This window comes from Coregonus lavaretus (genome assembly GCF_964263955.1).
Source record: "Coregonus lavaretus genome assembly, chromosome: 21".
NCBI classification, from domain to species: domain Eukaryota; kingdom Metazoa; phylum Chordata; class Actinopteri; order Salmoniformes; family Salmonidae; genus Coregonus; species Coregonus lavaretus.
This window is the reverse complement of record NC_140008.1, coordinates 20,109,903-20,127,692: the sequence shown is the minus strand read 5'-3', so window position 1 is coordinate 20,127,692 and position 17,790 is coordinate 20,109,903. Positions and strand designations below refer to the sequence as shown.

General features: G+C 41.3%; 1 protein-coding gene across 2 annotated transcripts; it reads right to left on the bottom strand.

Moving 5' to 3' along the window:
* Positions 1–7,649: 7,649 nt before the first annotated feature.
* On the bottom strand, positions 7,650–13,396 carry LOC311148619 (inhibitor of growth protein 5-like). Of its 2 annotated transcripts, XM_084185600.1 has the most exons (9): positions 12,843–13,396; positions 11,728–11,759; positions 11,268–11,339; positions 10,959–11,125; positions 10,743–10,854; positions 10,548–10,647; positions 10,317–10,452; positions 8,943–9,004; positions 7,650–8,819 (listed from the first exon to the last, which is right to left on the bottom strand). In XM_084185600.1, the coding sequence occupies exons 3-9, from the start codon at positions 11,293–11,295 to the stop codon at positions 8,780–8,782; spliced, it is 645 nt and encodes a 214-aa protein (XP_084041726.1). In that variant the 5' UTR covers positions 11,296–11,339; positions 11,728–11,759; positions 12,843–13,396; the 3' UTR covers positions 7,650–8,779. The 2 variants fall into 2 exon arrangements, with proteins under 2 accessions (XP_084041726.1, XP_084041725.1); XM_084185599.1 differs by lacking the exon at positions 11,728–11,759 and having other exon boundaries at positions 12,843–12,962.
* Positions 13,397–17,790: the final 4,394 nt, after the last annotated feature.

The following is a 17,790-nucleotide window of genomic DNA, read 5'->3' as shown; positions in this document are numbered from 1 at the left end:
TGGCCTATCCATCTGTGCTGGCACAGATACACTACTCACAGGGATCCTCTCAGGATCCCTCACCCTCAACCCATCCTCCTCTACTTTCTTCACTGCCTCAGCTTACGAGACCTTCTGCACTACTCTGACTCTGGCCACCTCACCTGCCTCTCTCGCACCGGACACTTCCGATCCCCAGCAACATAGGCACCCCTACAGTTGACACACACAACTTTATCCACTGAAACTACACAAGCCCTCCTGCACACATCCCACATCTTGGAATCTACCCTCCTACACACATGACATGACCATAAACGTTGCACCTGATTCGGCACAAAAGCTCTAACAGGATAACTGATATCTCCTAACATGACTTTGTCAGGTAAAAACTCAGTGACTCCTCTGTTTCACGACTCTCCCCACCGGGTCTGCGTTGCACCAAACGGCGGGCACCACAAACACCAGGAATCCTCAACCTCTATTGCTCCACCTGCACACTTAATGCTACCCCAGAAATCACTAATTTTCCCCCTCCTATCATTCACTATCATTCCTCCTCAGAAATCTACGGAAGTCCAGAGAGTACATATGAATACAAAAAAAAATCCCTGGTTATGTCGAGATCCAAACATATTTATCTCATGACCACGACATAACACAAATTGTTTTGTCAAGATCACAAGGTACATTTTCTCATGATCATGACATAACAGAAGTTGTTTGTCGAGGTCACGAGATAAACTCTATAAATAGAAGTAGACGTATTGATGATAGATTGACAGAGTGGCTGAGGCGGCAGCGCATAGTTTTTTATTGATTGCTACACTAAGGGTTGGTACATTTCATGCTACCATCATGCTTTCATTTGTGTATGGAGCTCATTATCAGTTTATAAGTTAGAACGTTAGCAAGTTAAATGTCTCTTACCTTGAGCTAAGAGCTCTTGGGGCATCTAAGCCCTCGTGGGGCATTAAAGTCCTGAACGATGCCTGACAGGCAGCACTGTCTCCCAGGCTGTGTGGCGCCCCCAAGACCACAGCCAATCACATGCAAGCAACAACGCAGCTATCCACTACCAAGGACTGTGGCCTTTCCTTCTCCATGGCCTACGTGATTAAGACATTTAAGCATGTTAACCCCCGCAAGGCTGCCGGCCCAGACGGCATCCCTAGCCGTGTTCTCAGAGCATGCGCAGACCAGCTGGCTGGTGTGTTTATGAACATATTCAATCTCTCCCTTTCCCAGTCTGCTGTTCTCACATGCTTCAAGATGGCCACCATTGTTCCTGTACCCAAGAAAGCAAATGTAACTGAACTAAATGACTATCGCTCTGTAGCACTCACCTCTGTCATCATGAAGTGCTTTGAGAGACTAGTCAAGGATCATATCACCTCTACCTTACCTGTCACCCTAGACCCACTTCAATTTGCTTACCGCCCCAATAGATCCACAGACGATGCAATCGCCATCACACTGCACACTGCCCTATACCATCTGGACAAGAGGAATACCTATGTAAGAATGCTGTTCATTGACTATAGCTCAGCATTCAACACCATAGTACCCTCCAAGCTAATCATTAAGCTCGAGGCCCTGGGTCTGAACCCCGCCCTGTGCAACTGGGTCCTAGACTTCCTCACGGGCCGCACCCAGGTGGTGAAGGTAGGAAACAACATCTCCACTTTGCTGATCCTCAACACTTGGGCCCCACAAGGGTGCGTGCTCAGCCCCCTACTGTACTCCCTGTTCACCCATGACTGCGTGGCCAATCACGCCTCCAACTCAATCATCAAGTTTGCAGATGACACAACAGTAGTAGGCTTGATTACCAACAATGACGAGACCGCCTACAGGAAGGAGGTGAGGGCTCTGGGAGTATGGTGCCAGGAAAATAACCTCTCACTCAACATCAACAAAACAAAGGAGATGATTGTGGACTTCAGGAAACAGCAGAGGGTTCACCCTCCTATCCACATCGACGGGACCGCAGTGGAGAAGGTAGAAAGCTTCAAGTTCCTTGGCGTACACATCACCGACAAACTGAAATGGTCCACCCACACAGACTGTGTGGTGAAGAAGGCGCAACAGAGCCTCTTCAACCTCAGGAGGCTGAAAAAATTTGGCTTAGCACCTAAAACCCCCACAAACGTTTACAGATGCACAATTGAGAGCATCCTGTCGGGCTGTATCAATGCCTGGTATGGCAACTGCACCGCCCACAACCGCAGGGCTCTCCAGAGGGTGGTGCGGTCTGCCGAACGCATTACCGGGGGCAAACTACCCGCCCTTCAAGACACATACAGCACCCGATGTCACAGGAAGACCAAAAAGATAATCAAGGACATCAACCACCCGAGCCACTGCCTGTTCACCCCGCTATCATCCAGAAGGCGAGGTCAGTACAGGTGAATAAAAGCTGGGACAGAGAGAATGAAAAACAGCTTCTATCTCAAGGCCATCAGACTGTTAAATAGCCACCACTAGCACATTAGAGGCTGCTGCTGCCTATTGAAATCACTGGCCACTTTAAGAAATGGAACACTAGTCACTTTAATAATGTTTACATCTTGGACTACTCATCTCATATGTATATACTGCATTCTGTTCTATAACATTCTACTGTATCTTAGTCCATGCCGCTCTGTCATTGCTTGTCCATATATGTATATATTCTTAAATCCCATTCCTTGCTAGTTTTGTGTTTATTGGGGATATGTTGTGACATTTTTAGATATGACTTGTTAGATATTACTGCACTGTCGTAGCTAGAAGCACAAGCATTTCGCTACACCCGCTATAACATCTGCTAAACACGTGTATGTGACAAATAAAATTTGATTTGATTTGATTTAGTCTTGTGAGTGAGCTAGCTAGCTTGTTGTCTATGCTGGTTGTTAGCTAGCGAAACTGATATGTGTATAATTGTAAGGGACACTTCATGTTTTATGGATAATATTTAAATGTACAGAGTTGGTGAACTCCATCACTGACAGGTTGATCAGATTCAATTTCAGACTCAGAGGTTGATCAGATTCAATAGCAGCCTCAGAGGCTGATAAGTCAGGATTCTGCCTTGTAGGCTGTTTCATAGGTAAAGCTCCTTGCAGGCAGATTAGCAGTCAGTGCATTATGTATATGATCAAGACTGGGTGCGTTCTATTCCTGGCAGGCTAATCAGATTCAATAGCAGCCTCAGAGGCTGATAAGTCAGGATGCTACCTTGTAGGCTGTCTGCAAGGAGCCTTACACATGAAAAAGCCTACAAGGCAGCGTCCTGATTTATCAGCCTCACAAAGACACGGCGGTTGGAACCAAAAATCTCAAATTTGGACTCCAGACCAAAGGACACATTTCCACTGGTCTAATGGCGCAGAGTAGGTGAACGGATGATCTCCGCATGTGTGGTTCCCAACATGAAGCATAGAGGAGGTGTGATGGTGTGGGGGTGCTTCGCTGGTGACATTGTCTGTGATTTATTTAGAATTCAAGGCACACTTAACCAGCATGGCTACCACAGCATTCTGCAGCAATACGCCATCCCATCTGGTTTGCGCTTAGTGGGACTATCATTTGTTTTTCAACAGGACAATGACCCAAAACACACCTCCAGGCTGTGTAAGGGCTATTTGACCAAGAAGGAGAGTGATGGAGTGCTGCATCAGATGACCTGGCCTCCACAATCACCCGACCTCAACCCAATTGAGATGGTTCGGGATGTGTTGGACTGCAGAGTGAAGGAAAAGCAGCCAACAAGTGCGCAGCAAATGTGGGAACTCCTTCAAGACTGTTGGAAAAGCATTCCAGGTGAAGCTGATTGAGAGAATGCCAAGAGTGTGCAAAGCTGTCATCAAGGCAAAGGGTGGCTACTTTGAAGAATTCAAATATAAGATATATTTTGATTTGTTTAACACTTTTTTGGTTACTACATGATTCCATATGTGTTATTGCATAGTTTTGATATCTTCACTATTATTCTACAATGTAGAAAATAGTAAAAATAAAGAAAAACCATTGAATGAGTAGGTGTGTCCAAACTTTTGACTGGTACTGTAAATATATTATTTTTGTTGTGAGGGCTAATAGTTGGCAGGGTAATTTTCCTTTTCCCCTATTTAGTATTATTATTATTAATTTTTTTAGGGGGTAGATCAGCTTTAATATTGCAGATAGATTGTAACTTCCATCAATGTAATTGTCTGCATCATTTCCAATCCCCCATATGTTTTTTTTTCTCTCACAAATATATATATCATTTTCATGATGTCCATCCGGTTTGCTTCTATATGCCATATCTTTCTAACTGTGCTCTTTCACAAAAGCTCCCAACCTACAACCTATATACTTATTATGGACACAGTATGCTTACATTATTAGTTATCTTGTTATTATTTGTTGTTAGTTGTTATTAGTCCCATCCTTCAACTCCATTCAACACCACCCATCTATCTCTTAACACCATCCATATAGGATTTCTATTTGCCATACAGTGGGGGAAAAAAGTATTTAGTCAGCCACCAATTGTGCAAGTTCTCCCACTTAAAAAGATGAGAGAGGCCTGTAATTTTCATCATAGGTACACGTCAACTATGACAGACAAAATGAGATTTTTTTTCTCCTGAAAATCACATTGTAGGATTTTTAATGAATTTATTTGCAAATTATGGTGGAAAATAAGTATTTGGTCAATAACAAAAGTTTCTCAATACTTTGTTATATACCCTTTGTTGGCAATGACACAGGTCAAACGTTTTCTGTAAGTCTTCACAAGGTTTTCACACACTGTTGCTGGTATTTTGGCCCATTCCTCCATGCAGATCTCCTCTAGAGCAGTGATGTTTTGGGGCTGTCGCTGGGCAACAAGGACTTTCAACTCCCTCCAAAGATCTTCTATGGGGTTGAGATCTGGAGACTGGCTAGGCCACTCCAGGATCTTGAAATGCTTCTTACGAAGTCACTCCTTCGTTGCCCGGGCGGTGTGTTTGGGATCATTGTCATGCTGAAAGACCCAGCCACGTTTCATCTTCAATGCCCTTGCTGATGGAAGGAGGTTTTCACTCAAAATCTCACGATACATGGCCCCATTCATTCTTTCCTTTACACCGATCAGTCGTCCTGGTCCCTTTGCAGAAAAACAGCCCCAAAGCATGATGTTTCCACCCCCATGCTTCACAGTAGGTATGGTGTTCTTTGGATGCAACTCAGCATTCTTTGTCCTCCAAACACGACGAGTTGAGTTTTTACCAAAAAGTTCTATTTTGGTTTCATCTGACCACATGACATTCTCCCAATCCTCTTCTGGATCATCCAAATGCACTCTAGCAAACTTCAGACGGGCCTGGACATGTACTGGCTTAAGCAGGGGGACACGTCTGACACTGCAGGATTTGAGTCCCTGGCGGTGTAGTGTGTTACTGATGGTAGGCTTTGTTACTTTGGTCCCAGCTCTCTGCAGGTCATTCACTAGGTCCCCCCGTGTGGTTCTGGGATTTTTGCTCACCGTTCTTGTGATCATTTTGACCCCACGGGGTGAGATCTTGTGTGGAGCCCCAGATCGAGGGAGATTATGAGTGGTCTTGTATGTCTTCCATTTCCTAATAATTGCTCCCACAGTTGATTTCTTCAAACCAAGCTGCTTACCTATTGCAGATTCAGTCTTCCCAGCCTGGTGCAGGTCTACAATTTTGTTTCTGGTGTCCTTTGACAGCTCTTTGGTCTTGGCTATAGTGGAGTTTGGAGTGTGACTGTTTGAGGTTGTGGACAGGTGTCTTTTATACTGATAACAAGTTCAAACAGGTGCCATTAATACAGGTAACGAGTGGAGGACAGAGGAGCCTCTTAAAGAAGAAGTTACAGGTCTGTGAGAGCCAGAAATCTTGCTTGTTTGTAGGTGACCAAATACTTATTTTCCACCATAATTTGCAAATAAATTCATTAAAAATCCTACAATGTGATTTTCTGGATTTTCTTTTCTCAATTTGTCTGTCATAGTTGATGTGTACCTATGATGAAAATTACAGGCCTCTCTCATCTTTTTAAGTGGGAGAACTTGCACAATTGGTGGCTGACTAAATACTTTTTTTCCCCACTGTACACTATATTGTGATCACTACATCCTATGGATGTGGATACTGCTTTAAAGCAAATTTTGTCAGAATTAGTAAAGATGTGATCAATACATGTTGATTTAATTCCTGTGCTGTTTGTAAATACCCTGGTAGGTTGACTGACAACCTGAACCAGGTTGCAGGTACTGGTTACAGTTTGAAGTTTTTCCTTGAGTGGGCAGCTTGATGAGAGCCAGTCAATATTTAAATCACCTAGAAAATATACATCTCTCTATCACATACATTATCAAGCATTTCAGACATATTATCCAGATACTGACTGTTAGCACTTGGTGGTCTATAGCAGCTTCCCACAAGAATGGGCTTTAGGTGAGGCAGATGAACCTGTAGCCATATTACTTCAACATGAGATCGTCTCTAAGCTTTAATGAATGTGGTTCTGAATATAGACCGCAACACCGCCCCCGTTGGCATTTCTGTCTTTTCGGTAGATGTTATAACCATGTATTGCTACCACTATCATCAAAGGTATTATCTAAGTGAGTTTCAGAGATAGTCAGAATATGAATATCATCTGTTACAAGTTATTGACCTCATGGACCTTCTTTCTCAGGCTGCATATGTTAATATGGGCTATTTTTAGCACTTTTCTGGGTTGCTTGATTGTTTTTAATGCTTTCATTATCAGAAGTAGACTTGCTCATGTTATTTATATTGGAGCTGATAGTGCAGGGTGAGCTGCACACAATGGTCTTCCTACTGGGGCACATCACCTCAGTGCAAACAGTGTAACTCTGGTTCATAGGCTCATGGTTACTGCATCCAATAGCTGTAGGATCAACAGAGGTATTCAGGGCAATTAGGGGGACAAATTAAGTTACTTACATTGTCTGCCAATGGCCCTAGGATAATGTACATTTGATGCAGCATTATGACGACTCATTGTCACAATGGTAGGGATTAACTGAGCTGGTCTTGGGTCATTGATAAGTCATTGTTTCAACGCAGCCTTGAAATACATGGACAGAGTCCAGGACACAAGATGATTTGGATGGACTCCGTCATTCCTGTAGAGTATCTTCTGTTTCCAGAAGGTGTCAAAGTTATCTATAAAAGTGATTCCAGCAGAGCTACAGTAATCTTTTAGCCAGATGTGTAATGCCAGTAGCCTGCTGAATCTTTCACACCCGCAGCCCAACGATGGTACTGGACCTGAAATGATTGGCTGTTTCTTGGAGTCTTTCAATGATAAAATCAGTTATTTCAAATCCATTTTCAGATGTTCCGAGCTAGCCCTCCTGATGTCGTTTGAACCCACATGGACTATGATAGTGTCAGCTCCCAGTATCTGTCGTATACGAATTGAAGTGGGTCTAGGGTTTTCAGGATGATGGCGTTGATGTGAGCCATGACCAGCCTTTCAAAGCACTTCATGGCTACCGACGTGAGTGCTACGGGGAGGTAGTCATTTAGGCAGGTTACCTTCGCTTTCTTGGGCACAGGGACTATGGTGGTCTGCTTGTAGGTATTACAGACTCGGTCAGGGAGAGGTTGAAAATGTCAGTTAAGACACTTGCTATTCAAGTAGACATGCTATTGAAATATTGAATAGTTGTAAATGTTTATTGATATGAAACACTGACATGTACAAAATACAAATACTTTGGCTCCTTGACCTTCTCTCCATTTCAACAGCACTATACTTGTACAAGATTGATATATTCACAGTTGAATAAAGACAAGTTTATGCTAAAACCCTAAAAATCCCGAACAATGAATAAAAACTGTAAAGAACTTTGGAAAGGAATAGTCACAATTGTCACGTCCTTGTATATCAAGGACAATAGTATTTTGTGTATGGTTATAATAAAATAAGTGGCATAATTGCTTATGGTCAACAAAATATTCAAAAGCAATAGCAGTGGACTTCGTTTCCAGTGAATAGCTCAGAATCATTAACATGTTTCATTATTGTTCAATTTCTTACAATGTTAGTCTTTCATTTGTACTTTACAGCAGCGTGAACGAATAAAATATCTTTGGAAAGCCATTCCCCACAAAAGAAAAATAGGGCTTGCACTATGTCCACTTTATCTAGTGAGTAGGGACTGTTAAATTGTTTATCGTTAGTGGTGAACAGCAGATGTTTTATTCAAAGTGCTTTAATGCTTGCTGGTTATGTTGGCAAAGAGATACCAGTCCCTTCCTAAATGTCTGATCATTATCACCATAATACATTCAAGAGTGGGCAAATGCTTTTGACAGTCAATATAAAAATATAGTGCACCTTTTACCAGATAGCTTATTAGTCCAAGACTGGACGGAGTGAACGTTTTTGTTTGCTTGCTTGGTTTAAGATAGATTTTTAGGCAGGATTCAAGATTGCAGTATCTGCATGTGCTTGAACCCGAGAGGTATCTAGGTAACTAAAATGCAGACACAAATGAGACCCTAACACTGGCCCTAATATTTAAGTGAGGACAGAATTTAAAAAAAATGGAAACTAAACCATGTAGAAAATGTATTATCAACAGCTGTTGAATTTGTTTGTCAAATACTAAAACTTTTAAATGTTTACATATTTCAAGTACTTCGAATAAAAGCTTTGTATTTAGACCATAATATGTATGCACGGACATAATAGAAAGGGAAATAATTTTGTCAATATATTACACTTTACTACATAGACAAAATACATATATTTATAGAAAAGTACTTTAAAGAAATATATCTCATTTTTTCTTCTTATCCTGGGTGCATCGTGGACAAAACCTGAAAGAGAAGACAAAATACAAGTACAAAAAGGTAATGCATGTAATCAACATTCCCAAATTCATCTGCTTTTAATTACATATACAATACACTTCATTAACTCATTGTAAAATATTAACTTACCATTTTCCTTTGGGCTTTGTAGCAAGATCAACACAAGCAAAGTGAAACCACTCAATTGGACACTGTTTGAAAAATAAAAACATTGGTAAAAAGACATCAACATTACAGTATTCTTTCGATTAACTCGTTGAATCTATATAGAATACCCAGGGCTTTAAAGTGTGACCATTTTAATGTGCGACCTGACATTTTATTTTGGGAGCACTGTGCGCCTAGAAAATCAATCACCCAGATAATTGTTATGATGATTAGGCTTCGCTATACCATTGTTTGAGTGCCCTGTAGATAAAAGCGAGTGCATATTCGTTACTTTCATGGTTGCACCATTACTACAGCGAAAACTGATTTATTTCTAGCACAAACTAGTAAAAATATATTACCGGCGCAATGTTTTATTCCTCCTATCGTGAATTGGCTAGACATTCATAAAGCATTTCACTGGCTGTTCCAAAACCACCCGCGGGCATTTGTTTACACCTTGTTCAGTCATGTAACCTCATTAGCTAGCTATCTAACAACCTGGTTACTTAATTACCATTATAAACTGGGTGGTTCGAGGCCTGAATGCTGATTGGCTGACAGCTTTGGTATATCAGACCGTATAACACTGGTATGGCAAAACATTTATTGTTACTGCTATAATTACGTTGGTAACCAGTTTATAATAGCAGTAAGGCCCCTCTGGGGTTTGTGGTATATGCCCAATATACCACGGCTAAGGGCTGTATCCAGGCACTCTGCGTTGTGTCGTGTGTAAGAACAACCCTTAGCCGTGGTATATTGGCCATATACCACAACCTATCATGCCTTAATGCTTAAGTATATGCAAACATTTGGGGGCATAGAAAGGAAAAGGGATAGCTTCTTCAGGAAATCAATTATCATATAGGAATGAACTTGACGCTCTTAAAGAGACAGTGTACAAATTTATATATAATGCATCTCAGTAGATAGTGCTTGTGCAATGTAGAAACCTAATATTCCTTTTGGCTTTGTAGTAAGATCAACACAAGTGAAACCACTCAAATTGGACACTATGAATAATGAACGCATTGGTAAGAAGACAACATTAAAATGTAGAAACCTAATATTCCACAACTGACTAATTTCAATTACAGGTTTTTGTATCAATATTTTATAATATACAAATGTCTTTACAGGGTTAGAATATTAGTTTATAGGGCATAAAAGTAGCTAGAAATATAGACCCAATATAGGCTATATCTCAATCAATTAAACAAATATTTTCTGGTGCTCCTACACTTTGTTGTGCTCCTAAGTAATTAACATTTTCCATTTAGAGCCCTGAGAATACCACTAATTTCAAAGCATTCTTTTGAATAACAAGACAACCAATACCCAATAAAAACTTACATCAGGGTTATCACATCCAATCATCTCTCCATATGACACTTGATGGCACAAGCAGTATGTTGGCTCATTGGGATCAACTGGCATGTCCAAAACATCTGACTGTTGCATTGGCAGGAGAGCAGAACTCAACCCTGGGCTACAGACATTAACAGATGGTGAATTATATTAAGTGAGAGTGAGAACCAGGCAGACGCACGTAAATTGTACTTGTTTGTACAACCTTTTTGATACCTGTTTTTAAGCTTTTTCTTCCTGGGAGAATCCTCATCTGATGATTTCCTTCCTCTCCCCCTGGGTCCTCGCTTCTCCCTCAGTCCCTGACCTTCACCCTCTAAAGCAGATATTCACAGCAGTGGACATGGAAGTTAGTTTACCTGTCGTAAATGTGCTGGAGAAGTATTTCCCACCAACAGTCTCCCTGCTTACTCTTTAACCCTCTTCCTTCTGGACTTTCATAGCCGCCCACTTCCAGCTTCTCCTTCAGCTCATTCTCAAATCGGGCCAGGTCTGCATCCAGCCTGCGGATATGCTTGTCCACCTATGACATGCAGACAATTAGATTGGTTTTGCATTATCTATTGACCAGTAGTGAAAGTATTGACACATCTTTATGTACTTATATGCCAGGTTTGGAGCACTGACCATTTCATATGTCTGCATGGCAAGCTGCACTTTGTCATCGCTGAACTCTTTGCACTTGCTGTAAGAACTCTGGATCTTCTGCAGGTGCTCAACCCTCTGTTCCGAAGCCAAGTTCCTTACACTTGAGATGTACTCCTCCGCCAGCTTGTCAATCTCTCCTTTTTTCTCTACACAATTGCAGGAAAATTGTAATACTGGAAAATGAAAGATGCTGAACTACACAATACTGATGGGGCATGAAACCATGTGGTAAATCAGGTGATCAAAATGAATAACACTTTAAAATGTATTTCTTGTGTAGTATTGTACCTTCAGTTCTATTGTCCAGGTCCCGCATCAGTGTAAAGTTTCTCTGTAGTTCACAGGGCAGATTCTCAATACCTGGGGGAATGTATGAAGCAATCATTCAGTAACTACAATAGTTCATCATGAGAACAAGATAGGATTTGATGATAACACACAGCTGACAGCTCAGGGCTCTTTAGTCCCGATTTTGGCTATGCTTTCCATTGCTTGTAAAGCATAGGGCTCCCCAGTGGCGCAGCGGTCTAAGGCACTGCATCTCAGTGCTAGAGGCGTCACTACAGACCCTGGTTCGATTCCAGCCTGTATCACAATCTGGCCATGATTGGGAGTCCCATAGGGCGGCGCACAATTGGCAGAACATCATCTGAGTTTGGCCTGGGTAGACATATATAAAAAATTCCATAGGAACCCTCAACGTCCCTTGTCTGTCACAAATGTAGAATACAATTAGATTTTAACTTACACTTCCGATTGTCCGCGGGGTTGGTCCTTCAGCTGGTCGACATTTTTGACAAAATATCCAAGGAAAGTATTATTAAACGGACTTCAAAAACACAGGTCTGTGTGGCAATCAAGATTTGTTTGATCGTGACCTAACAAGTCTTGCAGGTGTTTACATGGTGTTGCGCATGTCGCAGGTAATTGAAATGTCAATGGCAGTACATGCACTCTAAAAAGTCTGGTTAATAATTATTTCCTGTGGATATTTTGTCCAACCACACAGACAACCAGTAGAGTAAATTAAAATAATTTAATTCAACATTCTGGCTTGTTAAGAAACTTTCCAAGTTTTTGCAGTGCTTTGTTTCAGACTTTACCAAGAATTGGTATTCACTCTTATTTATTAGACAAATGGTTCTTGCACCTTTCTACACTGAATGCACAGTCTGATGAGCGTTACCAAATAACAGGTGCCCACATCAAAATTGATAATGTTAGCTGGATCATGACAGCTGTACTACCAAATATCTTCAACTAAAAATGTTTTCCCGGAAAACAACAATGTTTAAAAGTTAGTGGAAATGAGACAACGTTAGTGAAACTGTGCTTGTGACGCACTTTTAAATCAAACCTCCCGCCCCGTGTACACTTGCCTCCAGGCAGAAAACGAGGTCGCGCCACAGCCATCCCCCGCCTACTAACTAGAGCAAACCACATTTTATGGTCATGGCCCACTGAGACCCTAAATAAATTACATGTACATGTCGCCGTTTAGCTAACTAGAACACCACCTTGTTGTTGGCTTGCTGCTAAGAAGTTACTACTAACTTAGCTAGATAAGCGGTAAACAACCCTCCTTGTAACGTTAACTCACAAACGTTAGATAAGGTCAACAATGTAAAGCATTTCATCGAACCTACAACTTCAATGACCTAGCGAGTTACTAGACCGCTAGCTAACAAAAACAATGCCAGTTTACGTTCGTCATGCCGAAAATGTGTAACGTTAATATCACTACGAGACAACTTGCTTGGCTAGTAACGTCGCTAGCTAAAAAAATTCGACACTGAAAAACACAAGATTGGAAATGTATTTAGACAACTGATCAACTTAAATTAGTTAACGGTAGATACTCACTGTCAAGGTAATGTTCCAGGTATATTGCCGTCGCCATCTTTTCACTGGTATTCTACAGGGTTAGCTAAAAATTTAAGCAATTTTTTCCTAACTACAGTTAACTAGCATATGCTGCGTTCATTACCAAGTGGGAAGGTGGTAATTACAATGTAGTTATGATGTGTAAATACAGGTTGTATACATTCACGTGCCTTGAACAACAAGCTGTGTCAACCATAAACTAAAAGTACAGCTAGCTGTCATGCTTGTAAACAAATTATATAGTGTTCAAAACTCATATTAATAGATTGCTTTTTATGAATAATGTTTTGTTGTTACAAAAATGTAAACCGCTAATATTGACGTAATTTCCTTAGTATGTGACGTCAGCATGTGGGAGAAGCTTATGGTGCTTTAAAAAAAGGTCAAATCATGACATCAGTGATCTCCAGGTCGGAAAGTCGTAGCTCTAGAAAGATGCCCGAAATTCCGAGTTGGATTACCGTTCAAAGCGATTTTTCCCATCGGAGCTCGTTTTTTTCAGAGTTCCCACGTGTCATGAACGTTCGGAAGTCGGAGATTTCAGAGTTCCCAGTTGTTTTGAACACAGCATTAGGGCACGTCCCACAGTCAAGGCGAGGTGATGCAACAACCAATGGTTGCGTGTCACGTCGTCGACTGTGTCATCGACTGACCAATTGCTATGACATATGTGGTTAGCTGATACCCAAAATACCTATCCAAGCGTTGTAAGATATAAGACCGCTCTAACAATGGAAATATCCGTAAAGGCGGTGACATTCTAGCCCAGGGTGTCAAACTCATTTTGCCCCAGGGTCCACATTCGGTCTTCAACGAGGTCTGGAGGACCACACTGAAAATGTGTTATATTTCCTCGCAGTCAAAATTGGAGAAAAAAATAGTCTAGCTTTCATATCAGTGATTATTAGCGAGCTGGACACAGGACCCCTAGCGGGCCGAATGACCGGATCCTTGACACCATTGTTCTAGCCAATGAGAGGGCAGATAGGGGCCCCGTATAGCTCAGTTGGTAGAGCATGGCGCTTGCAACGCCAGGGTTGTGGGTTCGTTTCCCACGGGGGGCCAGAAAATGTATGCACTCACTAAATGTAAGTCGCTCTGGATAAGAGCGTCTGCTAAATGACTAAAATGTAAAAAAAAAAATATATATATATATGTGTGTGACTAACAGGCACAAACAACTAGGATATAAAATAGTTTTTCTTAAAGTTGCCGGAATGTCACGTTTTATTACACATATATCAGCACACTCGTAACAACCTGAGCATTATGACACTTCTATTAGATCAAATAAGCCTCACGTATCAAATTAGCAATTCACTTTTATCTTGACCAATACAAAAACTCCTCACTTGGTCTGCTTAACGTTTATTTTCGGCAGACAGATTTTGGGGGGAGTCGACCTTCGCTTAACCTCTTCCTCTCTGGGAGAAATCGGAGCTCAGGGATGATGTTGCGTTCAGAACACGTACTATCGGAGTTATCAGAAATTCCTAGTTCCCAGTGGGAAATTTCACTTGAACAACTCTCCAAATCGGAATTACAGGTGGGAAACTCAGAGAACATGTTATTACCCGAGTTGCCGAGTTGTGACGTTTCCTTTTACCCTTTGAACCAAAAGATGACATCTATTTTTTTAACAATTATAACCTTATATCAGAATGGGTAATGTAGCTAGTTTGACCATGATTGTCAATGTTAAAGAGATTCTCTGGTACTTTTGTATACTGTATACCGGTTCAAGGAACAGAACCGAAAACGAAAGTGATCTATACTGTTCCGGAACAGAACTGTTATTTAAAAGCATGGAACCGGTTAATAATGTTATTTTATGTTCTGGGCATTTTTTCCCTGTCCCACAAAATTGTAACAAAGCACCTATGCAAAGCCCTCACTCTGTCACCCAAAAACGTATTCCAGCATCTGCCTGCCAGCTGGAAATCTTTGCCAGTGGTGGGTGTGCGTGTGTGTGTAGCAGGGGTTGGAACCAAAATTATTTTCCAATTGTTTCGTTCTGAACAGAACCATATATTTTTTTTTGTTCCGTTCCACTGTTCCGACCAGCAAAATATAGTTCTGAACCGGTTAAAATAATAAAAAAAGTAACTGTTTATCGTATTATTATTTTTTTACATTTAGCTCAACATTAAATTACTGTGTAATGTAGAGTGCGACATGCGACTGAAATTTTGCGGGTGAGGAGAGAGCTGGGCATGAAGCACTGGGCATCTTGTTGTTATGACATGCATTATCTGAATTAGGCCCACAGAATTATACCTACAGAGGAGCGGCATCTATGAAAGACCTTTGAATGTCTTGGAACTTCAGAGGGTTGGCTTAAGAAACGTTGGACCAGAGCTAGCCCTTGATCATGACTCAGTTCCATTACATTACACATAATGCCGCCTAGAGTTTGAGAGCTAGATCAGAGCTAGCACCAGAATTAAAATAAAAACACTTCTTACCTTTTTGTAGTTAATAAATCCAATGTGAAACATGATAACTATAGTATCCTTAACTATACTGAACAAAAATATAAACGCAACATGTAAAGCGTTGGTCCCATGTTTCATGTGCTAAAATAAAAGATCCCAGAAATGTTCCATATGCACAAAAAGCTTATTTCTCTCAAACTTTGTGTACACATTTGTTTACATCCCTGTTAGTGAGCATTTCTCCTTTGCCAAGATAATCCATCCACCTGAGAAGTGTGGCATATCAAGAAGCTGATTAAACAGCATGATCATTACACAGGTGCACCTTGTGCTGGGGACAATAAAAGGCCACTCTAAAATGTGCAGTTCTGTCACACAACACAATTCCACAGATGTCTCAAGTTTTGAGGGAGCTTGCAATTGGCATGCTGACTGCAGGAATGTCCACCAGAGCTGTTGCCAGAAAATTGAATGTTCATTTCTCTACCATAAGTCGCCTCCAACATTGTTTGAGAATTTGGCAGTACGTACAACCAGCCTCACAACCGCAGACCAGGTGTAATCACACCACCCCAGGACCTCCACAACTGGCTTAGTTACCTGCAGTATTGTCTGAGGGGGGATAGTGGTGCTGAGGAGTATCTATGTCTGTACTAAAGCCATTTTGTGGGGAAAAACTCATTCTGATTGGCTGGACCAGGCTCCCCAGTGGGTGTGCCTAGCTCCCAAGTGGGTAGGCCTATGCCCTCCCAGGCCCACCCATGGCTGTGCCCCTGCCCAGTCATGTGAAATCCATAGATTAGGGCCTAATGAATTTATTTCTATTGACTGATTTCCTTATATGAACTGTAACTCAGTAAAACCTTTGAAATTGTTGTGTTTATATTTTTGTTCAGTGTAGCATTGAAAAAGTTAATCCATTGTTCTCTAATTAAAACATCTCTCTCCCTTATTTCTGAATTGTGCCTGTAATGTCAGTAGCTACAGTAGACTGCATGCTTCAGGGGGAGGGCAGTTAGCCTACACAAACACACTGGCAAAGATTTTCAGCTGGCAGGCAGACATTGGAATACATTTCTGAGTGGCAGTGAGGGCTTTGCATAGGCGCTTTGTTGCGTTTTTTGTGAGCATGGAAAAAAATGCCTGGAACGTAAAATAAAGTTATTAACCGGTTCCCATGCTTTAAACATAAAGGTTCTGTTCCGGAACAGTATAGATCACTTTTGTTCTGGTTGTGTTCCTCGAAAAAAAAAAGTTATTTTCCGGTTTTCTGTTCTGTTCCTTGAACCCTGTTCCAACCCCTGGTGTGTAGGCTACCTGCCCCTCCCCTCTGAAGCATATGTTACTGTAGCCTACTGATGATGTTACAATCGTAATTCAGAAATTAGGGAGAGATGTTTAATTAGAGAAGAATGGATTTACTTTTTTAATGCTAGTTAAGGAATACTATAGCTATCACGTTTCACATTGGATTTATTAACTACATAATGGTAAGACGTGTTTTTAATTCTAGTGCTGCTCTGCACACACAAGCTTGTTAGCCCAACTCGGAAGTTCAAAGACATTCAAAGTTCCTCCATAAAAGCAGATCCTCCGTAGGTATAATTATGTGGGCCTAATTCAGATAATGCATGTCATAACAAGATGGCCAGAACTTAAAGTCATGCTTCCTCCATGCTCTCTCTCTCTCTCTCTCTCTCTCTCTCTCTCTCTCTCTCTCTCTCTCTCTCTCTCTCCTCACCCTCAATTTCAGTTGCATCTCACGCCCTACACTGTGACTGGCAGCACAGTGTGTGTTTGTCTTTCATTATGATTAAACCATGCTGTTACGGCAAAATACAATTTGCTGTTAATGACTTTCCTATACAGATTAAATCCCTTACCCACTCCACAGCAAGCTGTTCTAGCCACACTGATTGGTGCTCTTCTAGCCGCACTGATTGGTGAAGTAATTTAAGGTCGAGCTAAATGTAAAAAAAGATACATTACCAGCCAAAAGTTTGGACACCTACTCATTAAAGGGTTTTTCTTTATTTTTACTATTTTCTACATTGTAGAATAATAGTGAAGACATCTAAACTATGAAATAACACACATGGAATCATGTAGTAACCAAATAAGTGTTAAACAAATCAAAATATATTTGAGATTCTTCAAAGTAGCCACCCTTTGCCTTGATGACAGCTTTGCACACTCTTGGCATTCTCTCAACCAGCTTCATGAGGAATGCTTTTCCAACAGTCTTGAAGGAGTTCCCAAATATGCTGAGCACTTCTTGGCTGCTTTTCCTTCACTCTGCAGTCCAATTCATCCCAAACCATCTCAGTTGGGTTGAGGTCGGGCGATTGTGGAGGCCAGGTCATCTGATGCAGCACTCCATCACTCTCCTTCTTGGTGTGTTGGGTCATTGTCCTGTTGAAAAACAAATGATAGTCCCACTAAACTCAATCTAGATGGGATGGCGTATCGCTGCAGAATGCTGTGGTAGCCAT

Coding starts and splice junctions, on each gene's coding strand:
- LOC311148619 (XM_084185599.1), bottom strand. CDS start 12,879: ATGGCGACGGCAATATACCTGGAACATTACCTTGACA. Junction 10,648..10,742: donor AGAAGGAAGAGGGTTAAAGA/GTAAGCAGGGAG, acceptor TATCTGCTTTAG/AGGGTGAAGGTCAGGGACTG. Junction 8,820..8,942: donor ACAAAGCCCAAAGGAAAATG/GTAAGTTAATAT, acceptor CTTCTCTTTCAG/GTTTTGTCCACGATGCACCC.